This window comes from Barbatula barbatula (assembly GCF_947034865.1).
Source record: "Barbatula barbatula genome assembly, chromosome: 22".
In the NCBI taxonomy this organism is placed as follows: Eukaryota; Metazoa; Chordata; class Actinopteri; order Cypriniformes; family Nemacheilidae; genus Barbatula; species Barbatula barbatula.
Genome location: NC_136785.1, coordinates 10,739,194 through 10,764,791, shown reverse-complemented (window position 1 = coordinate 10,764,791; position 25,598 = coordinate 10,739,194). Strand labels below are relative to the sequence as shown.

Here is a 25,598-nt window from a genome sequence, read left to right as displayed (position 1 = left end):
CAAACATTCACAGTTTTGCTAATTTTTCTCTGATAAAGAAATATTTAATATATTTATAAAATAATATAAAAATAGCATTCTCGTGTACAGAATGTTAATAAATTGCAGTAGCCTATTTAAGAGCTTAAACCTTTTTGTTGCTTTTTTTTCCCGCATTATCACGTGTTCGCTTAATTTGATACATATCATGTACATATTAACACAGAAGTTATTTTATTTGGGATGTACCATTTTAAGACAAATCTATTTTGGACAGGACTTCAATCGACCGTTCAAATCCAAAAAAGCGCGCTGCGTTTTGTAACACAGTTTTTAGTTTCACGCATGCGCAGCAGCGCATTTTCCCTCAGCATCATGGCGGCTCCCGTGGACCTCGAGCTAAAGAAGGTAAACGACAATTTACAGAAAGAATAAGTTGAATATTTACATTAGCCCTGCTAAATGATCAAGTGAATGGCTTTTAATGCATGTTTAAGCGGAACTATACTATGGCGTGGTAAAGAGGACTATATAAAGCAGGATAATAGCTAGCCTTGTGTCAGCTAGTTTTAATTTCTCATACATTTCACTCCATGTGAATTTACTTCAATATACCAAATATATTACAGCTATTGTTAGTCACTATAAACTGTAAGCAGTGTAATAAGCTATCAAAATAATTCAGTTATTCTGTTTTCTATGCGGAATATGTGACTATGAACCGAATGCCGAATTTTACTAGGTTTATTGTGTAGATGCTGTTTTCCATATTCTCTAGCTTCGTTTATTTGCCAATTAATTACCAAAGACAGTACGTTCCGAGGTCATCAGGAAAACGTATCCGAGATTAGACAGCTTGATTCAGACTGTACAGTTGGAAAACCTCACTCAACTCAGCCTGCTTTTCTCACATGTGTGCACCCGTAGGCGTTCTCAGAGCTCCAGGCCAAAATGATTGACACCCAGCAGAAGGTGAAGTTTGCAGACTTGCAGATCGAACAGCTGAGTCGTATGAAGAAACACGCCAACTTCACGCATGTGGAGATCAAATCGCTCCTCAACAGCACTCGCATGTATGAGGGAGCAGGACGCATGTACGTGCACCGGTTCCAACAGCTTTGTCCAAAATATCATGCGATTGAGCCTTTTGTTGTAGATTATTACAGATTTTAACTTTTTCTTTCAGGTTCATTTTACAGTCAAAGGACGAGATTTCAAACCAGCTTTTGGAGAAGCAGAAAACAGCAGATGAGAAGATCAAGGAGCTTGAGGTGGGTTCAACTTGTCATTCACAAGTTGTCAACTACAGCATGTAAAATACTTTGCTTCTCAGGAATACTGATCAACATGTCTCACCATGACATTATTTTTTTACACATTTGATGAATGTAACTGGACGTCAGCCAAAAATAATTATTCAAACGATTTATGCAAATCAAGTTGATTATATTAAAAACGACTAGACTCTGCATTAAAGCAGTGATGATAACCTGGTATATCTTGAGTGATCCGTTCATAGAGCTCTGCAGCTGTACCTGTGAACTGGTCCAAACTGTGACGTGATACGACTAGACTCTGCATTAAAGCAGTGATGATAACCTGGTATATCTTGAGTGATCCGTTCATAGAGCTCTGCAGCTGTACCTGTGAACTGGTCCAAACTGAGACGTGATACGACTAGACTCTGCATTAAAGCAGTGATGATAACCTGGTATATCTTGAGTGATCCGTTCATAGAGCTCTGCAGCTGTACCTGTGAACTGGTCCAAACTGAGACGTGATACGACTAGACTCTGCATAAAAGCAGTGATGATAACCTGGTATATCTTGAGTGATCCGTTCATAGAGCTCTGCAGCTGTACGTGTGAACTGGTCCAAACTGAGACATGATACGACTAGACTCTGCATAAAAGCAGTGATGATAACCTGGTATATCTTGAGTAATCCGTTCATAGAGCACTGCAGCTGTACGTGTGAACTTGGCAGTTTATATGCGGCTTTGTGTTAGATGGTATGCAGATTGTACAGACTTCACATAAGTGCATTATACCGTATAATTGTCTTTTGATTATATGCTTTTGGCAATATAAAGGCAAATAAATACAACATGTAAATCTTACATCTTTGTGACATTCATGTGACAGTGTACTGATCTAGTTTTCATTATATGAGATACTCTGTCCTGACGTGGACCTGTGCCATATTTGGCTGCAACTAGTGATTATTTTGATAATAGAATAGTTGGACGATTATTTTATCGATTAATCGGATTAAACTTTTAATTAGAAATTTGGCTTATAACTAAATCAGAGATGGATAAAGTAAACACTACTGAACTCCTTAGCCTTCTCCCAAAATGTTGTGGATGTCCCCCTAATTAACACACCAAGGCTTTTAAGTGTTTCATTAGAAGCCAGTAGTCTCTCCCAAACTGGGAGGGAGCCGACTGTTGGCCAAGGGAGAAGTTTTCTTTTGTGGCATGAAAAGTGAGATATGTATTAAAGTTGTCTATTATCGCTCTGAAAGCTTAAGTGCTTGTTTGGTTGTTTCCCCCCGGGCTTCTCCAACAGTTTGCATGCATGCTTAGAATGTCACACTCTTTTGCGGGGGAAGCCCCCCCCGTCTGGTTTTAGCAGCCTTCATACTTTTAAAGGGAGGAGGTATTGATGGTTAAAATGATGGGCATACATTATTGTGTTCCCATCACAGTGCTAAAGCCACATGGTACCCCATGATATTCTTATATTTACCCAACCAAACACTTGCTTTATGTCACATTATTTGAAGAGTCATCCATCTGCCTCTATTTTCACGTTTAGCACCCTTGCTTTACTTTTGTTGGAGTATTGTTGGGGACAATATACTGTCATATAACCTTGTCAGTGTTTCCCACAGGATTTTGAAAGACTGTGGCGCCGATGGCGTCACACACTAATTAGCATATTTGTGATGTCATCATGTCATCTTCGCATTTGGCCTAGTTTTGACACTTGAAATCTGTTTCGCTTCTGCTCTTTGATCGCATTATACATTCTTTTAACAAAACCGAATGCTATTATCACATATAGTCTGTTCTGTTGTCAGACATAAAACGAGTATAAAATAGTGATTAAAATTGACTCAATAAAATCTTGTGTTCAATACTACCAGCTGTCACTTTAACTGCTACTAAAATCCTGATTTATAACCACGACGTTGTCTAACAATATCACCATACATTTACATTGAAGAGCGGATATATAAGGTGATTTTGGCTATATTAGTCTACTTGTTTGTCTCATGCAGCCACACCCTTTACTGCCGTTACTCTCATCACTGTGTTGTTGTGTTATGAGCGCTTTTTATTTTAAATTCGAGTGATAGTTTTATTGTAGATTGTGGTTAGCACAGTCAATTCGGTGCAAATTCAGAAGAAAGCGATAGAGAGGAACTGAGCGCTTTCAAATCTACAATTAAGTAAGGTGTTTTAAATCGTAAAATAAAAATGTAAATGGCTATCATGAAAAATCTATTAGTGGCTGCAGGTCGCGAGGAAATAAATAAATATGGGAAACGGACAACACAATGATATGTTTTTATGAGATGAATAAAAAACATTTTGGGTTAGTTTTGAAACTATGGCGGAGCAAATTAGATAATGGCAGGCCGCTATTGTCTTACAGGGTGTCCGCGCGGTAGTAAAAATAATCTACCACAATTATGGCCCTTTAAAGGTAATAAAAGGTAACAAACGCAATTTGACTTGGTAGTACATTTTTCATCACCACCCCAATATATAATAAGTTTCCATTTTTTGCTTAATATTTGTGTCTCCATGTTTTATCTTCATCTAGCCTAGTTTAAAAATATATACGGTGCTAACAGGACCCTGAGTGAGTCGGAGTTGATAGCAATGACGTAGAAGTAAACTGTGTAGAGTTCCGTGGTTGATAGGCTATCAGCGACGCCAACAACATTTTCCGCCTTTTTGCCTCAGTTGATATTAGCCACTTGCTTCTATTTTCTACCAAATTTACAGTGTGAAATGGGGAAATGTACGTTTTTTCGCAAACTTGGGTTGACGACCCGTCATTTAAAGACTGGCTTAAGCCCGTCAGGGGGAATGACCGGGAAGCATTTTGCACTGTCTTCAAAAAAACTATAAATGTTACCTGGAACGGCATAACAGCTATGAAGCCACACAGTGTATCGAACATTCAGCATTAGCGGCTTCACGTGAGGGGGGAGCAGCTCCCTATTTAATTGTTTTGCGATGCTAGCAGCACTACACATGTCGTGGAAAATCATGCCAACTCGAGGTCAGCAGTCGTCGCACTGCCTCAGCAGTAAACCAGCACCATCACAACAGCGATAGCCAGACAGCAGACCTTACTTCTGCCGCTCCCTCACGGCCCTACTAGTGCAAGCTTCTGATTGGTTAACGCTGAACTAAAAAGTTCAGATATTTCAACTCACGCGAATGCTCAATTTTCACCGCCTTATTCGCGCGAATCGCACCGCAAGTAGGTCATCGCATCTTTGCATTGACTTAACATGTAATCACTTGCGCTGAACGCTTCATTCGCGCTTTGTGTGAACCAGTGGTCTCCAACGTGGTGCCCATGGGCACTTGGTAGCCCGCATTAACTCTGTAAGGTGCCCGCTAAACACAGTGCTCACCAATAATGCTCAAGACAGTTGACAAAACTGTGACTATACCGATAAGCCAAGTGCTACATCGTCCTGAAAGTTTATTATTAGCAAGTGTCATAAGCTTTAATATATTCAAGTGCAAAAATATCTGAAAGAAAACTGAATTTGGTTCTGTGAGCATAAAAATAAGGCATCACATGTTTGAAGTTTGAAAGTATGTTATCAACAAGTAGCGCTTTAGAGCAGGCCTATTCAAATAGCGGGTCGGGGGCAAATTTGGCCCGATTGAAATTTATTTTCTCCCGCGACAGATTAAAAAAAATTAAAAATGTCTAAAAATAAAAAAGTTTAAAAAAAATCTACGAATCTGCTGCGGCGCACAGACAATTATATATATTATATAAATATATATATAAGCTATTACTTATACACAGCTTTTACCCTTAAAACAGTAAACATACGTCTCAGTATTTGCAGTTTTGCACTTTGTTGTAGGCCTATTGTTTGAAATAATAAAGGAAACCAAAAGAATAATGTACCTAATTTTATTTCATATATTATATACCTTACTATATAGTATATTTAATATACCTTTAGCTGATATCAATTTTTTCCGTCCGGGCCTCACAAATTTTGGAATTTCCTATTTTGGCCCCCCTGCAAATGTATTTGAATAGCCCAGCTCTAGAGGATTTTGGATATTTTGGTAGCCCTTGCTTACAAAAAGGTTGGAGACCCCTGGTGTGAACACACCCTTATAGTAAGTAGTAAGTGGCGCTTTGCATACCCCCTCCCCCCCAAAAAAGGGCTGCTGCTTGATGTCGTGTTGGTAGTAAAAAATATTTTGGAGGTGGTAAAATAGGTAGTAAAAGGTAGTAAATTAATCTCTATGATTCCTGCATATACCCTGTCTTATTAATGAAGACTGCTTATTTTATCAAAGTTGTAAAATGGCTGAAGAGGAAATTATATGATGCAGCAGAGGATCATTTGAATGAATGAGAAAGTTGTTATACAGTGGAACTTCGTGGGTGGTCTTCAGACCAAACTCTGTAATGTGTGAGAAGAGAGTAGAAGCTTTTGTTCATGATTTGACTTCTCAAGAACTTGTCATATTAGAGGAAATAGTGATGAGAAATGTCATCATTATCCCTAACATGTGGGCCTCTATGAAAATGACTGATTAGTAATGCAGTGTCATCTTGTTTTCCTCTTGTGGGATGTTATGTTGAGATCTCTATATCAACATGGCATTTTGTGGCATCACCAGCATTGCAAATCAAGTTGATTCTTATTTCTTAAAGTTCGAGGTTTGTTGTAGCATTTACGTAAATGTCATGCAGCACATGAAACTTCTGACTTGTGAGTAATGACCACATCAGAACGCACAGACGGCATTCACAAGCTTCAGTTCTTTGATCGCATCATTTATGCTCAAAAGCTTATGGTTTACGTGTTAACCTGATTGATAAAAGCAAGCGTGGCCACCTGTAGCCTCGCGTGAGGTCCTGTCTCCTGTTTCAAACAGCTTTCAGGTCAACAAAGTTATTGTTAACAAAAATGAGATGAGAGATGCGCAGCAGGCTTTAATCTTTTGTTACTCAAGGTATGACGATCACCTCTTATCTTCGTTTGTAAAGAAAGACACGACAGACTGTTGCTATGTGTCAGGCTATGACACTAAAGCCTTTCTGTGTATTCCACATACGGTCTTGATATTTTAAGTCTACGCAATTTAAGAAAGCTTCATGAGAAGGACGGGAGGAAGCATATTTCCTTATTCTTGGAATATAGAGTCGTGTCTAAAAATGCTGCTATCTCACAATGCACGCAATGTTGGTTAAGAGATGACACAGGCATCATACATATTTCCTTTCAGTCTGAATAAGCAGTTTTGTAGGTTTCTCATATAATTTTTTGAGATCATATCGACTCTGATGTCATTAGTTTCCTCATTGCCACATACTATTTTGAATCTGCATGCCAAATGTGTGGCCGTGTGAGCAAACTGCATCACAGTCCCTTGATGCGAGTGTGTAAAGTCGGGGACGGTTGTCTTGTCCTGTCTTGTGGTACAGTGAAACCAAGCACAGGTGAGACATATTACAGTCATTGGGTGTCAGGTACAGTAATCTAGTTCACCTTTCATCTGTCTGGGTTTGATGTGTCATACAGAGTTGTTTTATAAATGTCACTTAAGATGTTTAAATTGTGTGTCTTGTCTGAGCAAATAAAATTTGATATTACAATGCCATCATGTTGTCGTCTTATGGGGATCAACATGGGAACCTACAAAAAGCATGCATATGTTGAAACGTGGCTGATATAATGCAAATAAGGTGGACGGAAGTGTAAAGAAGAGCTGAGCGTATGAGAAAGGGTGTCGAGTGATACAAAGTAATGCTGAGCCGTCTGGGCCTGTCTGCATTTGGCTGCGGTGCATTGGGCAGTTTGGGTGTTATCCTAACCTCGGCTGTGACATCACCTTACATAAATGCAGGCCGGGTGATTTTTGGAATGAGGCCTGGGGCTTCCCTCGACCAACCGAGCCCAGCCTCGCCTTGAGAAGCAGCTGATGACAGCTTACTTTATTACACTGCCCTTTGGTCACTATGGGATACACAACGCTCACAAACAAAACATTTTCTGCTCATCCAGCAGACTGCAGTCATAGCATAATGGGCATTGCTTAGAGAGAGGGAGGCCTTGACTGGCCTTTAAATGACAATTCGATACACGCTTGTGATCAAGCCCTGAGTCTGAGGCCTACTTGCTTTTGTAACGCCTATGTACAGTCAGACCACATAGCTGCTATTTCCGCCTAATAACGGGACTGTATTTAGACGAGGAGTGAATGAGCTCATGGCTCCTGTGACCTCTTTTGTCTGGGTGAGGCGGCGTGTTCCGAGGTATCATGATGATGTCGTCAGCATCGGAAAGGTGCCCTGGCCCACTCATCGCCCCCTTGCATGAGTGATTACTGTCGTGGTGACACTGACTCAACTGCCGATTCCTTTATGAGGTCATAATTGGCCTACCATGCAGATGGGCTAGATGCCCATAGTAGGGAGGAGACATGTTCTTTGAACATCGGAGGTTTATGCATATGGTATAAGCTTTAACCCAAAGCAACTGCATTCAAACTGTTCATTCTTGAATTTAACCAACAAACTTTCCTCTACTGCCATGCACTCTATCAATCGGTGCAAGAAATGAAAAGGAAAGAAAATCATATCTCAACGTGTAAAGCGAATTTTTGTTTCAAAGACACTTGTGAGAATACACCTTTTGTTTCTGCATAATTACACAAGATGGAAACTGAAAGCCAGTTTGCATATCCACCCTTTATGTTCTCACCTTAAGGTATTTAAACACAGTATGCAACCTTTCTCTATATTACCCGGAGGCAAATCCTTCCTCCCTTTCTCTGGAATTAAAATTGCGGGCGTCAGCATTCCTCAGGCAGTTGTTAATAAACAATTTGCCCATAGCAGAAAGACGTTCTCTTCTTTGCAGCTTTTCCGGCCCGTGCGGGTTTGTGGCAGGTCAACATAATTCAGAACAGTCACCTCTGCCTCCCGTAGCGGAGCCGACGACAACAAAGGGCTCATTTACGACAGCGTCTGCGCAGACTATCTGCCCTGTTATCTGTGCTCTGACAGAAGTAACTATTGCCGACCTTCGGTCCCACAAGAGGATCCATTCAGGCCAAAACAATGAGGGCTTCTGCTCCTGATTGAGACAGAGCTGCAAAGAGAGGGCCACAAGACATCTCTTTGTGTTGTCTTCCGCATTGTTCAAGGAAGGTCAGCTTTCCGAGGTATCATTATCTGCATGGAGAACAGTGTTTCCATAACACAACATGCTCCGGCAGAGGGGAATCCCCCATCAGGGGCAGCTTTTGTTTGGTTCATAACTTTGATGCTAACCAGTTTATTCCAGAATCTGAAGCATTCGTTGATTGTTATTCGATTTTACATGTTAAAAAGAGCGTTTCATAGAGGAGATGCCCAAAAGCGAGAGACACACATACATAAACCAAGCAAAGACATTCATTCAAAAGATTGATTGTTTCACATTCAGACCAGCAGAGATGTGTAGGAGGCCAGTTTCTGTTCCTGCACACACTTTCACTTACACACTCAAACTCAATGTTTTTTGCTTTTGTAGTCGTTGTGGAAACATCTTCCCCTCTTCAGCCTTTTATGTATTCCTAAAATCCGGTTATTTTTTGATTCATTGAAAAAAGATTTTTAATAAATGTTTTTAATAAAGCCCTGAAACTTTTTCAAGATTTCATAACTCTATGACTTTCTTTCTTTTGCAGAATGCAAAACAAGATATTTTGTAGAAAATTGGTAACCTAACAGCACCGGCACTATTTCACTTCTATTGTATGGACACAAAACCAATGGAAGTCAATGGGTGCCGGTTAACAACATTATAGCCTTTGGTCATGTGTAAGGTTAGGAAAGTTTGTGTACTTCTAAACTTAAATTGAGAAATGTACACAATGTGCATTTATTCACTGTTTAATTTCAGGTGTATTATTACAACTTATATTATAATAGATGCTCCATATGCATTCACTGCTATGTGGATTAAAGGGATGGTTCACCCAAAAAATTCAATTTGTTCATCATTTACTCGCCCTTGTATAAGTACAAGCCTGCATTTGTTTCTTTGCAGGACATAGAGAAGAAGATAAGATTGTTGGTCACCAAACAACACTGACCCCTATTGACTTCCATTGCATGAACACAAACCACTGAGACATTTCTCAAAATATTTTACTTCCTGTTACACAAAAAAGTGTCATATAGGTTTGAAATGACTGCATTTTTATTTTTGGGTTAACTATCCCTTTAACCCCCGGATATTGACTGACCTCCACCCATGGCCACTACACTAGTGAAGCATGGCTTAAAATGAATCTATACTGAAGACAAATCTTACACCATACTGTATAATAAAACATGACAAAATAACACAAGTGCTTTTACAAACTTAAGGAGTCCAAATTATTTTCTGCACTAATGGGCAGCATTCCACACATATTTGGGATAGAGCTTATGTTGTATTTAGCTCAAAATAATGATTACGGTTGAATTCAGCAGGTAAATTGTGGGTGTGCTCATGACGTTCTTACAGGTTGTGGCGTTCTGTTTCCATGCGTAAGAAGACAAAAAGGCAGCCAAACAAGCCGTTGTGCCCGTTCAACTGTTTTTAAACTATCAGATCAGAGGGGAGTTACCCACATTCTGCACACCCCTCCTAATCCTCTCCATTGTTTTTTTTCTCTAGTGTTGCCCTTTGAAACATTTTCATGACCTTTTTTTGGCCCCTCCAACCTATAAATAGTAGCTTTTTTGAAGTAATCCGTAACGGGCGCCATAAAGGAAAGCAGTGGGCCGGTAACAATTGTTGTCATATCTCTTATCGTGCTTGCTCAGAGTATTTTTCTCTTCATCGATGGCCTGCAGTCTGTTCTCAAACATGTGGTTCTCATCAAACCTCACTCTTTGCTTGTTTGTTGTCGTGTCGCTGCAGACATGCACACGTCAATGTCGCGTATGCAGAAATACACAAGATGCTTTGTGTGTAAACAGGCTGGGTGAGATTCCAAAATAAACCTTCTCTTCAAAGAACAATCGCCTCTTGCTTTATATAGGACACTGTTCCGATGCAAGTCTCTTTTCATGTCCTTTTGTGACACACTTGTCATTGTTTTATCCCACCAGTGCTGAGGTTGAATGGAAAATCTGTGCGTAAATGAAAGGCTCTTCTTTCATGCATTAGGGCCAGGAAAAAGAAAACATATTTTAAAACCACTTAATACAGTCTTTAAAAGTGGAAAAACACTAAAGTTGTAGGTTACTCGTAGGCATTCATTTCCGAGAGGCTAGATTAAATGTAGGATGGACGGAGGAAGGGTGGGATTCACAAATAGCAGTGAGGTAATGTACAATATTGCTTGGTTACAGCTTATGTAAACATATGGCGTACATCAATAATAAAATATGCATCAGACCGCAAGCCATGTGTTTTGAGCGGCACTTACGAAATTCCAACTAACTTTGAGTACTTTTGTAAAGACTCATTTGCTTACTAAACCTTAATGATTGTGACATTGCTTAACACGCTGAGTGGTTCATATAAAGTTGTCCAAAATTGTCAACGGTTTGCACAAAATTCTTTTTGATTTACTTGTGTATAAGAGAGAGTCAGGGTGCCACATCGCCAAGGGCAAAGGTTTTCACACTCCCTCTCTGTGTGTGTGTACATGTGCGTGCATGTGTGTTGACTCACTTTTTTTTACAACGCATGGCCGGAAGACTTCAGGTAGGGGCCTGTTTCTATATTTCAACTGCTATCCAGGTGTCAACCAGAGTACATGTGATCACATCCTGAGACATATCTTGCACAACACATTCACACTTTCTCCGGCACACACACCTTTGTTTATATAGAACTGAGATACTGAGACATTTGAGATTTTGTTCTTTTCTTTAAAATGGGAATCGTCTAGCTTTAGAGACATTGAAAACTGTGAAATTTGTTGGTGAAATTACGTTAGTAATAGTGTTAATAGTGTTTAATCGAGAGGATAGTCTTATCTCGAACTTTATCATGGAAGCTTTGGGAGTTGGAGGGTGTGTTTGACAAGCCTTTTGATGTTGCGCTGACTCACAACCTCCTTCTGAAAGAATGCAAAATACTAATGTGCAAATAGAAATTTATAGTTTTATTGAATTAACACTGCATATAGGAATTTATAGTCTGTCTGACGTTTGACCTGTGTTTCGACTTGCACAATCTTATATGTTTTGCTTATAGTCAATTTTATTTTGTACAGCTGCTTTGTAACAATGAAAATTTTAAAAAGTGCTATTTAAATGAAGCTGACTTGACTTGACTTGACAAATAGCGGTCATGGTTTTGCGGGTTTAACCTGATGAAGTGCGTTCTGTTTTCTCTGCAGCAAAAGAAGACGTATCTTGAGCGCAGTGTTAAAGAAGCAGAGGATAACATCAGAGAGATGCTGATGTCCAGGAGACCCCATTGAAACTCTCACACCCATCCAAACGCCAAGAAAGCCTGCTATATCACCTTTGTACACCATGCCCTTAGTTTATACATGCTTCTCGCATGTGATCTAGACCAAGAGTAAGAGTCATTTGTCAGCTAAAGAGTGGAAGTTTATTTAAGTGATTTGTCAAATGAATGTACTGTTTACAGTCTGTCCAATATACTCTCTAGTGACCTCTTAGTTGAACTTTCACACCATTCTGTAAGTTATTATGTGCTGTTAGAATTCTTAATAGATTTCTTATTGGTTGGTAAAATACAATAAACAGTGCATAATTTTTTTTATGTAAGCAGGTGTGAACATGGTAATAAACATGACTTTAAAAGACAGCGGTTTGGTTGTGTGTGTCATAGAGATCACAGACAGTCATTTAGATATGATCTGATATTATGGGGCTATTATGGACACTCTTCATCTATGTCTTTTGGGAATTGTACGTCACTAGTTTCCTGTCCGTTCCTCTGGACATCCTTTTCTCGTCTCATCTCTGCATTCAGATTCTTATTTTAGCATTCGTTGACCACCTTTGCTCTCACAAAACCCTCAGAGAAATATGTTGCACAAGCCTGTGAAAACTGGAAAAGAGAAATAGGCCAGACTTCTGTTTAAGTTTTCTCCAGACTCTCCTTCCTGCGTCTTTCCTGTGTCTCTGTCTGTGATGATGATGCAGATGTTTGTCTGAGTGATATCCTTCTTTCTTACTCCCATGGCTTTGAAATATATTTAGGGCTGTAAATCGAATAATTGTGATTGATCACAATTCAGAATAAACATTTGTGTTTACATAATATATGTCTGTTTACTGTGCATTTAAGTTTTGTATTTATAAACACATACGTGTATTCATATTTAGCAAATATTTATATTTAAATTCTAATATTTTTCTTAAATATGAATATATGTGTTCGTAAATACAATATACAACATATATTATGCAAACACACTTTTATTCTGGATGTGATTCATCGACAGCCCATCTTTATAAATACTAAATCTACTCTATAACAATTATGCTTTATTATTAACATTCCTACCGATGTTGTTGTTTCTGAGACTAACAACTGGTTCTAGAATTGTTTTAAAAATTTTAAGTAAATTCCCTAGAAAAATTCCCTAGTTAGTTTTTACAACCATGAATTCTAATTTATGTAACCAAGTAAACTTATTTTTGCATGATAAAATTTTTTTTACTGACTAGTTTTTTTATTAAGTAAATGGAATTTGGATATCGGTTAACTGTGTTGTATCTTAAGTGCCCAGACACATACAAAATATGAAAACACATTCCAAACAGATGTGAAATTAACATGTTGATATATACTGCCATCTACTGACCACAGCAGAAAAGACACGATATGTCGCATTTAGGTGTGGACATTGTGAAGTCATGTGTTCGTTGCTCAGATTTGGGTGGATCCAACAGCACAGTAGGAAAATTTCACCTAAATTCCTCCAATAATCTGCCTTTTATGAGACATGCAAAGGGCCACATGACAGCATCTCATGGTTCTAATCATCCTACAGATGATTGTGTGCTCATTATCTTTAACATTAACAATATTGCAGATCATGTTTGGCACTCTTTACAGAATCACGAGCGGTGGAGGGGCAGTTGTCACTTCATCAGCACTTTCTCACGAAGGCCTCATTTCTTCTAGATAACTGTTCTAAAGTCTGTGGCCTGACCTCACGTTTTGTTTTTAAGCATTCTGCTTCACACGCGAAGCAGCTTCGTGTAGATACATTGCTTCATGTACTGTTCTCAGTACATAGCTACTCATAGCTACTCTAGTCTTTTGATGAGCACAGAAAGGGGGGAGTAAAGTCCAGAACCAAGGGCAGATTATTAACCTGTCTAATCTTGTCCCTCTCTTTCTCTCTCTCTCTCGGACTCCCTCTCTTTCATAAAACCATTGTTCTGTGTCCAGCCAGATATCAAGTCTACCGGTGAGTCCCGCACATCCTTCAAGGGCCAATGAATCACTACGAAACAGCAGAGGAGCTCAAGGTAAAAGATCTCCAATATGGTGCCATTGATCTGAATCAAAACACTGAAATGGACCACATTGTAGTTGTTTATCTCAAAGAGATTCCATGGGCAGAATTTGTTAGCTACATACCACATTAAAATCACTTTTGTTTACCTCACTGAAAATGTTACTATAGCCTTAAATCTAATGATTTTTGTTATAATGTCTTTTTGCTTCTTTTTGTATACATGATAAAAGTTACAACATTCAGAGGGTTCTGGACATTTGAATGTGTTTTAATCCAGATATGCATGCAAAGATTTATTAAGATCTTCTGAGAAACCTGTTGGCTAATGCTTGACAATTCTTCAAATTGCTTTTCAGCCTCCTTTGTGTAGTCTAATTTTGCATTGTTTTGTCCAAAAGCACTGTCACACACACAGAATTTGATGGCTAAATGTGATGAAACATTGAAACCAAATGTGAGAGATCAAACTTTGATTTCATGCCGTTTCAACTGAAGTTTCAAGCTTAAATGTTGGGTTAAACTCTTAAACATAAAGGTGCTTAAAAGGTTCTTCACAGCAATGCCATATAGAAGAACCAATTTTGGTTCCACAAAGAACAATTCAGTCAAAGATTCTTTGAAGAACCGTATCTTTCTTTTTATAATCTGAAGAACCCCTTTTTCACCCCAAAGGTTCTTCATATGTTAAAGGTTCTTCTACGGCTTCTATTTGAAGCACCTTTTGTTATGTGGTCTAGGCCATATATATATATATATATATATATATATATATATATATATAGTTATATATAGTTATATATAAGTTATTACTTCACATATGTATATAGTGTGTTAAAAGAACTTGCTGACAATGCTTGTTTCAGATAAAGTCAACTCCGTTGTCCTAAATATTATTAATACAATTTCATTATCAATAAAAGTTTAAACTAACAGGTAATATGTGCTGTCAGTAATGTCAGTATATTATTTATAAACATTTCATACTGAATTTATCAGTAACATTATGTGGTTGCTTAATGCCAGGTGATGATGTCGATCTATTTATCTAAATGATGGCTTTTAAAACAAGTTTAAAACACTTAACTTGTGTACGTGTAACAATAAAGTGCCGACCCTGCAAAAAATATATTTTGTTAACAAACTAGAACTAACAGACACGACACCCCAAATATTTATAAGTTACCGCTTAACTTAACACTTTCAATCATTATGAGATAAATGTATAAGATTGAATTGTTGACCTTTGTTTTATGTAACAAGAGTTGCACATGATATTAAGCAATAACTGTAAAAGATTTCAAATATATTTGATCAGACAAACGTTGTGAGAACACACAAGTACTCCTTACATGCAATGACTGACTGATGCTTGTATTTATTTTACATTAGCTCCCATCTTCAGATGTAGTTGTGAATGCGGAGATACAAGAGACGTCTGCAGATACGCACAAGAAGCCTGATGGGAGTCAGAATCAGATGGCAGGGTTTGACATGATCTACAAGATCGAGGATGTCCCGCCTTGGTATCTATGCGTGCTGCTGGGACTTCAGGTACACATTTTCATTCTTTTGACCAAGCCCACATTCCAAATCAGTACTAACGTCCTCTATGTGTCCAGCACTACCTGACATGCTTCAGTGGAACTATAGCTGTACCGTTTCTATTGGCTGATGCCATGTGTGTGGGGCGGGACCAGTACACCGTTAGCCAGTTAGTGGGCACCATCTTCACCTGTGTGGGCATCACTACTCTCATACAGACCACGTTTGGTGTCAGGTGAGTTATCCAATGTGTGCTACATGAGAAACTTGTGGTCAGGGGTTATCATGTCCCGATGCTGGTTAATGGTTGTTATGTATCATGTTCAGGTTGCCTCTTTTCCAAGCGAGTGCTTTAGCCTTTCTTGTCCCTGCTCAGGCAATTCTAAGGCTCGACAGATGGAAGTGTCCACCTGAAGGTAGATTGTTTTAACCAGTGCACCCTGGATGTTTTAGAAACAGCATTCACATTTGAGATTTTAGAATTTTCCTGTTCATGTAGCATGATTGCTTAAGCATTTGTTAGCAGCACAAAAGGTTGTGGGCCCGATGCCCAAGAAACACACTTATAAAATGTACAGCTTGAATTCAAGATGCTTTGGATAAAATGCATATACATAAAAGTATTTTTTTATTTTATATTCTAAGAAGGAAAAGTCAAAATATAGGTTTGGAAAGAGATTTTTTGAGGGTACTGTTTCTTAAAAAAAATATATATATATATTATGCCATAGTATAAAATTAATATGTAAAACACAAACATACACAACAATGGCCAAATCTATTTTTGATATAGTTCACCATTTTAGAAATTACACAAATGAAATACACATCCTGTATAAGTAACCCCAACTCATCTTTTGAAAATCTGTCTACAGTACATTCCTCATTGTGCGTCTGAGTTAATACTTAACACTGGTTTTGGGTTTACAGAGGAGATTTACGGAAATTGGACGCTTCCTCTTAACACATCCCATGTTTGGCATCCACGAATAAGAGAGGTGGGCAATTCCAGAATTATGGATTTGACATTTTCAGTCAAAACTTGTAATATAAATTCTCAGAGAATGCATTTATTACCAATATATTGAACCATATGTTTATATTTGACTAAAACCCTGACGACATCCGAAGAATAGCAGTCTATAAACAAGTTTTCTTTTTGAAAAGAGGGGAAAACTCATGTGTTATTGATGTGACAAAAATGAATGCGTGTTTTTGACAGACAACATACTTTGTAGGATTTCTGTGAATTAAAATGTACAAACCAGAGGCAATTAAACAAAACAAATGGAGAAGGGACGGCTCTTCATAGAATATAAAATAGTTATTTTATTATTGGAGGTGACAATTCTGTTATGGATGTGACAATTCACTTACCAGACTATAGAAAACTATGCTTCAAAAACACAAGAAAAAACATTTAAAAACATTAAGAAAGTCTTAACAGGGGTTTTTAAAACACCAAATATCGACATCTGACCTATCAATATGGTATTATTGCCCAGCTCTGCCCTGCACACTTAATATAAAGAACTAGTCAACATCATGAAATAATACATCCTGACCCGTGTGTATCAATGCTTCACAGATTCAGGGTGCTATCATTGTGTCTAGTCTGGTTGAGGTGGTCATAGGGTTAACTGGAATCCCTGGCATCCTGCTCAACTCAATTGGGCCGCTGACTGTCACCCCTACCATCTCCCTTATCGGCCTGTCAGTCTTCCAGACGGCAGGAGACCGTGCGGGCAGCCACTGGGGTCTCTCTCTGCTGTGAGTCCTTGAGCGCTTCATGCGCATGGTTCATCTTTTTAATTTGAATGGTTTTAAAGATGTTTGTGTTTTGTTATTCCAGGTGCATCTTCCTCATTGTTTTGTTTGCTCAGTATCTGAGGAACTGGGCTTGTCCTTTGCCAGCCTATACCAGAAAGAAAGGATGTCACATTACACGAGTGCAGATCTTCAAAATGTTTCCAGTACGACCGAACTTTAATTCACACAAGACATTTATAAAAACATTCACATTGTCTATAGTAATTGATCTTTTTTGCTTTCAGTAGATCATCATGGCCATAATGGTGGTGTGGTTGGTTTGCTATATTCTCACCTTGACAGACGTGCTGCCCAATGACCCAACTCGGTACGGCTACAAAGCTCGTACTGATTCCCGGGGTGATATCATTACCCAGGCGCCATGGTTTCGTTTACCCTATCCCTGTAAGCAACTCGCAACACAAGCCTGTGATTTATAACAGCGGAAAAATACTGTGACTAATATCTAATCTAAAGCTTTCAGTTTTCTAAGAAAAATGATTAGAGGTTTGATTAGATGAATTTGTGCTTGTGGATCATTAGCCAGCTCAGATTTATGTGGTTGTGTGTGTCACAGGTCAGTGGGGTTTACCCACAGTGACAGTGGCAGGAGTGCTGGGGATGTTCAGCGCAACTCTAGCCGGTATCGTTGAGTCTATTGGGGATTATTATGCATGTGCTCGCCTCTCTGGGGCTCCGCCTCCTCCTGTGCATGCTATCAATAGGTAATAAGCAGTAAAAACTACCCTTTACTTGTTTATAAATGTAAATTTGTGTCTTATTGGTTAATTTTTGACTAATTGTTTTATGTTCTAGAGGGATCTTTACAGAGGGCATGTGCTGTATTTTTACAGGACTTATGGGAACAGGAAATGGCTCAACCTCATCTAGTCCAAACATAGGGGTGCTTGGAATCACAAAGGTGAGGCAGTGGGAGCTTGTTGGCTCTTTATAATTGTATTGTTTACTTTAAAGGCTTTTAAAATAATTTTGTATAGAGAGTATTGCGAACACATTTTCACAAACATTTGTTTGTGACATGTGATGAGACTCAGTAGGTGGAGTTACAGCAGGTGGATACAGAATAACTATTCATGCTTGACCATTTAGATTATAATCTTTGTAAAATATTATTGATATTCTGTGTTGTGTGAACAGCAGTGGTGTGTAGTAATATAAAACTGGTGGTTCCTCATTCAGGTGGGCAGCAGGAGGGTGATACAGTATGGGGCAGGTATAACATTGATATTGGGAACTATTGGGAAATTTACCGCACTTTTTGCCTCTTTCCCTGACCCTGTCCTCGGAGGGATGTTCTGCACGTTGTTCGGTAAGGTTAAAGGTCTTTTCTTATGTGCTCATATGTTGTTCCAGCTACGGCCACAAGGTGTCAGTGAAAAGGGATAGTTCACTCAAAAATGACTATTCTGTCATAATTTACTCACCCTCGGGTTGTTTTAAACCTGTATAAATGTATTTGTTCTGTTATACACAAATAAATGTATTTGTAGGAATTATAGCAATTTTCAGTTCTGTGACATCGTACTCTACCATAGTAGGAAAAAAGTGTGTGAGATATCTTGAAGAATTTTGGAAAACAAATGTAGTTTTTGGGGCACATTTGACTACCATTTAATTTGACCTACTTTGGCAGTCAATGATGTCACATGGAAAATTGCTAACATTCTTCAAAATATTTTTCTCTCTGTTCATCAGAACAAAGTAATTTATATACAGGTATGAAATGACTTAAGGCTCAGTAAATGATAACAGAATTAAAATTTTTGGGTGAACTATCACTTTAAGCGTCGAGTGAGGTGTATTCTAGGGACACGTCCAAAATGCTCAAAAGGTTAATTTATAAGAATATAAAGATAAATAATATAACGAGCTTGACACCTGCATGCACAAATCTGGAACTTAAATAATGTACAGTTTGAAAGGCAACTTTCGTGATGATGACATATGATTTATTTTTTTGACACACTTTGTAGGATTTGTAGTGACTTAAGGCTACACAAACGCAAGAATACACAACAATGGATGACTCTTTGTAGAACATAATAGCCTATTGTTTATTATAAAACGCACATTTATGAGGATTTTGGGCCGATGGAGCGGCATGTATACTGAATACGGAAAACGTGCTTTGAAAAATAAAAAAGGCTTTTAAAAGTTTAAGAAAGACCTCGCATGGTTTTTAAACCACCAAATATTTCAATCTGAGCTATCAATATAGTGAATACATGTTTGGTAAAACAAATATGGTAGGTCTGACATTTCAATGAATAAATGTACTTTACGTTCAGATTTATTTATTTAGCACACAGTTTTAATTTAATCCAACGCGACTTTTATCCAAATGCAACACTTTGTGAACACAGCAGACTATACGAACTGTTTGGTTATTCTCTGTTAGGCTCTTCTGTTTGTGTGGGATACCACATCATGTTAAAATGTTACACTGCGGGTTTTTGTGGGCAGGAGCGCGAGATTTTAGCAGAGAGCGGGACAGAATCCCGCGGTACCTGGCGCGAGAGGGACCTAAAAAAAACCGTCCCGCGCAGCCTGTATTAAACCTTAGAAATGAGTCTGGATATCATAGAAAATTGAATTTTGCCTTTGTAGTGGGCAGTATTTTTTGGGGGGATATCTTACATTGTGATTTCTATCTTGGTTTACAAACAGGTATGATTACAGCGGTCGGATTGTCAAACCTCCAGAGTGTAGATCTGAACTCTTCCAGAAATCTTTTTGTTCTGGGTTTCTCCATGTTTACCGGCCTCATGCTGCCTAACTATCTGGAGACTCATCCGGGCAGCATCCAAACAGGTTCATATTTGTCAGTGTATCATTGTCTGAAAGTGTTTCCTGAATTATTTTCCTTTGTTCAAAATATCAGTCATTTTTCACACCCCATAAATGAGAATTCAGGTTTTGTATTTAATACCCATCAACTTTAAAGCCATCTACAATTACTCTTACAAATTGATAAAAATTGCTTTCCTTCTAAACAAGTGGGTTCATGTTGATAAAGCCTATTGACCTTTAAAGAAAATGGAAGCGTTCATGAGCTGCCAATCTTTCAGTTTCAATAGGAAATACATTAAGTAGGCCTACTCCTCAAGAGATTTTATGGAGTTTTTAAGCTGCTGCTGCTGTTCCCTATTACAATGAAAACACTTTTTTGAATGATTTTAACAGGTGTGCCAGAGCTGGACCAGATCATTACAGTGCTCCTGACCACAGAGATGTTTGTTGGGGGATTCATAGCGTTTGCACTGGATAACACAATCCCAGGTATGCATTAGTCAATATGACTCTAATACAAACTCACAAATGTAACACAAAGATCACAAAATCACAAACCTGACGTTTCTCATCACTATGTAAATTTCAAGGCTCCAAAAAGGAGCGTGGTCTGATCGATTGGGCAGCTGAGAATTCTGGAGCAGATACAGTGACATCAGACACATATAACTTTCCGGTTGGGATGGGACTGGTCCGGAAGCTGAACTGTCTGCGCTACCTGCCAATCTGTCCCACTTTCCAGGGATTTAAGTCATTACGCCACAGGCATACAGAGAAGAACGTGACAAGAAATGAAGGTGTGCTGGCAGATGCTCCAGATGAGACGGTCTCCACCAAAGTGTAGCCATATTGATTATTTAACTTTATTTAACAAGTGCAAATGGACCTTTTTACAGCTGGACACCAGGTTTGTTTCAATTAGTTTGTTCAGTATCTATGTTTGGAAAAAAAGAATGTGAATTTTTAGTGAAATAATGAAATAATTACGGCCCGGTTTTTCCATTTATTATTTAATGATTGTGTACAAAATTCACAAGTGTTAGCACTAAATAAAAGAAAGAAACAAATGTCTTTAGAATTGTTCAGCTTAGGTAGATCATGACAAAAATTTGTTTCAAATACACATGTGATAATGTACATATACATGTTATCGTAAAAGATAATGTTTATAAGTGTACTTTATATGCCATGAGAACATTACAGATAATCATGTGGGGTGTTCAGTGTTGACAAAGCTGTGCTTATGTTACTATTAAACAATTTTGCTTCATATGTTTTGTAGTATCTTCATAGCAAATTTGATTCTTCACAAATTTACAACAAACAGCAAAGCTGTTTCACGTACTGCCGGGTTTGTATTGATTTAGCAGGATCTTTATATTTTAGTTTTTATTGATTAGAAGGAAATTACTATATATCGTTACCCCATATCTATATTAGTTACTATAGATTTGACATTTATCTGTTGTGGGCTAATAGCAGTACATACAGTATATAGTTTTATATATATATATATATATATATATATATATATATATATATAGTCAATAATCCATTCTGAATCTCAGATAACAGGCGCCAGAAGAGATTAATAATACCCATTTATGGAGCAGATTCAGTTTTTATCCAGTTGTTTGTATATAAAACAGATAAAGTATTATCAGGAGTTGCTTAACTTCATGTATATATGCCATAGCTTATATTAAACAAAGCCACAGTTCAGATCAACCCGCCATTCAGTAAATATTTACTGAATTTTAAAATGATACAGTTGTGACCTTTGTCATATGCTTAACCTGCCAAACACGCTCAGATCCCTCTGTGAGTCTCAGTTGCCCATACCAGAGGTGATCCGATCCCTTTCTCTCTTTACAGCCCCTGCTCTGTTTATGTAGCTTGTATGTGTGAAGGCATATGTATCTAAACACATTTCAACATATGTAGTTGGCCTTACCCTGTTACAAGTCCAGAGGTAGCCTTTACAAAAACTTACAAAAAGTGTTGAATGCAGTGTTAAGAAAATATGCTTTCAGCTTTAAAGCCTTGGGGCGAGTGGCAGATGGTCAACATGTTTCACTCATTCATTAGCTTATAAACAGCTCTGATCCCGCATCTAAGAAGCGCTGGGTAATCCGATCCATGAGCATGATTTATTATCTTCTAAAGTCCATAGGTCCCAGGTCTCACGGCGCTGGTGGCTGAAACACCTGAGGTTGTGTCTGCACGTAAGGTAAGTAGTGTGGGGTGTACATGGGTGGCATGTGCACAGATGCAAAGGATATGGCACAGGGTGGAGAGAGGACAGCACTGGTTAGCGTCTGCTGTGGCAAAAGAACCTCGACAAACTGGCACGATTGTGGATCGAAAAGCATCTTGCGCTGTGGCAGCTGAGTCATGTCCAAATAAAAACAACGTCCAGTTTCCGGGTCTAGCAGCAGTTGGCGAGGGTGTTGTCCTGCCACTATACTTCCCCCTGCTTCTGGTCCCAGCACACCTGCACCCCCAAGCCTGGCTTCGGCACTCAAGGGAGCAACAAAGATTGTGTTTTGTATGCTTTCTGGAGAAGGCATAGATTCTTCATTTTCTGCATGATTGGTTGAGCCATCTGTTGGGGATTGCTGGACTAGCATTTTTCCATCCTCAGAGAGGGATCCCAGTAGGGGGGTATGGCTGTTTGATGCAGGCAGCTGGTTAAAAAGAGGTGTTTGGAACAATAGTGGCCCTTGAACGTAACCATGAACAGCTCCGATTTGAGGAGAGATCATTGGGTAACCCAGTGGATTGGAATTGTAATAACATGATGGAACCATCGGTGTTGAAGCCACTGTTAGGACACAACCAGACAGAGGCCCCACTGAACTCTGTGACCTGGGAGGCAAGCATGGGGTCTGATGGTCATCACTGATCATCTTGCCATGGTCTTCTTGTTCAACACTTACTGTAGGTGAATAATATTGCAATGCTACCGGGACACTATGGAACACAGACAATTGATCATTGTCAGAGCCAGTCTCCTGCTCTGCTTTGTTCAACTCTCGTCTTGTAGGCACTTCCTTAAAATTTTCCTTATTGGTTTGCTGTGGGCAGTCTTTCCTGTTTGTTGGTTTCAAGTTTGTATCATTGCCAGTAACATCACCTTTACAAAAGCCAACTTGGCTACTCTGTGTCCCTGGTTGCTTTGACATTACACAGCCGTTTGCCTTAGTTGGGCTAACCTTTTTTAATCCAACAGTATGACTTGTGTCATTTGATTCCACAGGAGGCTTTGCTTTAGTTGTGCATTTTCTGGGTATAGAGTGATGAGAAGCCTGAGCTCTTATTCTGTCCAGGGAAAGGGGAGGTGTGACTTTCCGCACCATGGGCTTGTCTTGTCTGTATACCTTACCTTTTTCTTCATCCCTGTTGTTGTTTAGATTGGGGGTGGATTGCTGAAAAAGAGGAGCACTTCCGCTTGCTCCATGTGTTGATTCTGCTGGGCCTTTGGAGGGCAAGTTGTATATGTTCTTCACCAGGCTCCTCATATCTCTTACTACATGCACAGGGGCCATGGCTTTTAATTTTCCTTGGCTTTGCACGCCCAGACTTGTAAGCTTGACTTGCTCTCTGTTACTTTCCTGCTCCTTCTTTATACATTCTTTATCATGCTGCGGAACTGCATCCATCGTATAGGCCTCCAAATCGGAGATAAAACAGGCAATATTTGAAGGACGGAGTGTACTTTCCTTGCTGTCGCCCTGTTTCTCCTGCTTGTCCAGCAGATTTGTAAGGTTCAGGGTTACATTGGGTTGTTTATGGATTCTCTGCCCCATGTGGCATTCCTCAGGTGTGGTTTTCACAGGGGGGAGCGGGCTGATGGCTACACTTGTTGCTGCACTCGAGTTCCACGTTCTGCCCTTTGCTGAGTCACAGGATAGCATTCCTCCAGGGCTCAGGTTAGGAAGCTGTGTCGCCGCCTCTCTCAGGATTGCCTTCTCTGCTTTCTCATTCTCTGAAGTGACAGTTATTTCAGGGCTGCTGCCTTGAATTTCAGACCTTTCATTTCCAGTTAACAGGGGGTTGAAGCTATGTTTGCTTAATGGTTTGGGTTGTATTTTGGAGTTTACAATGTTATGCTGTTGAAAGGAGCTGGACTCAGTATTGAGAGAGGCATTCTGGAAAAATGCATGTTGTTTCGGTTTGGTCATTTCAGCATTTACATCTTTGCCGGACAAATGCAAACCATCATCCGTAGTTTTACTGTCCGCACTGATGGCAGTATCAGTAGAATCCCTGCCGCGTAGATTTTGTTCATGTTGCATCTTTTTTGATAGGACATTTGTTAATATACAGGAAGCCATTTTGGTTTTGCTTGAAGTCTCATCCAGGGAAAAGGATTTCTGTAGTCTCTGCTTTCTCTCAGCCTGGACTGACGTCCGATCAGCTATGTGTGACTCCTGGTGAAATGCTGCAGGCATGCTATGTTGACGCTGAAATATGTCCCGGGTGCGCATAGGTGTCTGTGGAACCTGACAGGTTTCATTGTAATTTTCTCTGGCATGTGGCTCAGCCGTGTCCCGTCTCTTCAGCTGAATTAGTCTTTTAGGAACAGTCTTTAAGCCTCTGTTTATTTCGTCTGTGGTTTCCACTGCAACATCAATGCACTCAAAGCTGCTGGATTCTGAGCAAGCAGATGTGTTTTGAGCCTTTGAGTACATCTGCATTTTGAAAGAGAGAACATCATCTGTCCAATTGTTATGGCTTGCATCGGCAGAGGGCTGATATGAGGGCCTACAGGTTGAACTGAAAACATGCAAGTATTCAGCTTCAGAACAGGAAGATCTTACCTGGTCCAGATTTACAAGAGCTCCCGCCTTACCCCTGGCCTCGGCAAGTTTTGTTCCCATGCTGCTTGTTCCTCTGGTATTGTCTGTGGTGTGGCAGGGTTGCCACGAGCTGAAAAACAGTTTGAAGTACAGTGATCTGGACAGCCAGACACCGTTCCTGCTCTGCTTTTCCAAACTCAGAGTATCAGCTAGGGTCTGTAGCTGGGGTTGCCTGGTTGCAGGGATACACTCTGAATAACAGTGTGGCGGGATTCTTGACTCCTGCTTGCTGGTTGTGAGTGTTGAGATGCAGCTTGCAGACGCTTTTCTATTTCTAGACCTGAGTGACAGCTCAGCCTGCTCCTTTTTGCAACTACCCTCCCCTTCCCCCTCCTTTACCATATGACCTCGAATATACCCACCTCTGTCAAATCGAGATTCAGCCAGGCGTACACTCATACCCTCCCTGGGTCTTTGCTTTTGTGTCGCGTGGTCCTCTTTTGGCTGTGTGCCACTATGCTCCTGTTTCCTACCCTTGCCATACTGATCTCTGTCAGGCGAAATCAAAATAGTGTTTGAAGTAAATCCATGTTGTGAATATCTGTGCTGCTCAGCGGTTCTAATGTTAGTGTGAAAAAAAGTCCCACTGACTCTGGAATAATCCTTTAGATTTTCTGACAAATCTGTTGCTGGTAAATAAATCCTTCAGAAGGATCCAGATTTTGTGTGGTGTCGGTTTTACAGATTGCAAATTCTTGTTTGCTAATGCTGTATGTGATAGCAGCGGTTTTACATCAGATTCTAACAAATTTATTTTCGATGATGGAGATTTAACCTGTTAGGACACATCAGGCAGCTCGGTATGAAGGTCTTCTTGTGTTTTGTAGTCCTTTGACAGAAAGGTGTCTTTGATGCATTGAACCATGGGTGTCTTT

The 25,598-nt window shown here is 39.4% G+C and overlaps 2 protein-coding genes across 3 annotated transcripts; both read left to right on the top strand.

The window, feature by feature from the left end:
• The first annotated feature begins 292 nt into the window (after positions 1-292).
• pfdn1 (prefoldin subunit 1) lies at positions 293-12,030 on the top strand. 2 transcript variants are annotated; one of them, XM_079486775.1, is made up of 4 exons: positions 293-387; positions 907-1,073; positions 1,166-1,250; positions 11,594-12,030. In XM_079486775.1, the coding sequence occupies exons 1-4, from the start codon at positions 325-327 to the stop codon at positions 11,675-11,677; spliced, it is 399 nt and encodes a 132-aa protein (XP_079342901.1). In that variant the 5' UTR covers positions 293-324; the 3' UTR covers positions 11,678-12,030. The 2 variants fall into 2 exon arrangements, 1 of the variants encoding a protein (XP_079342901.1); XR_013788258.1 differs by lacking the exon at positions 11,594-12,030 and adding an exon at positions 1,836-4,925 and having other exon boundaries at positions 331-387; positions 1,166-1,619.
• Positions 12,031-13,616: 1,586 nt separating this feature from the next.
• Positions 13,617-21,130, top strand: slc23a1 (solute carrier family 23 member 1). Its single transcript, XM_079487224.1, has 14 exons — positions 13,617-13,709; positions 15,089-15,250; positions 15,319-15,476; positions 15,569-15,657; positions 16,172-16,239; positions 16,830-17,011; positions 17,094-17,214; positions 17,299-17,455; positions 17,628-17,775; positions 17,867-17,972; positions 18,251-18,380; positions 19,739-19,882; positions 20,255-20,350; positions 20,452-21,130. Exons 1-14 carry the CDS (start codon positions 13,677-13,679, stop codon positions 20,703-20,705), a joined length of 1,848 nt encoding a protein of 615 aa, XP_079343350.1. The 5' UTR covers positions 13,617-13,676; the 3' UTR covers positions 20,706-21,130.
• The last annotated feature ends 4,468 nt before the right edge of the window (positions 21,131-25,598 follow it).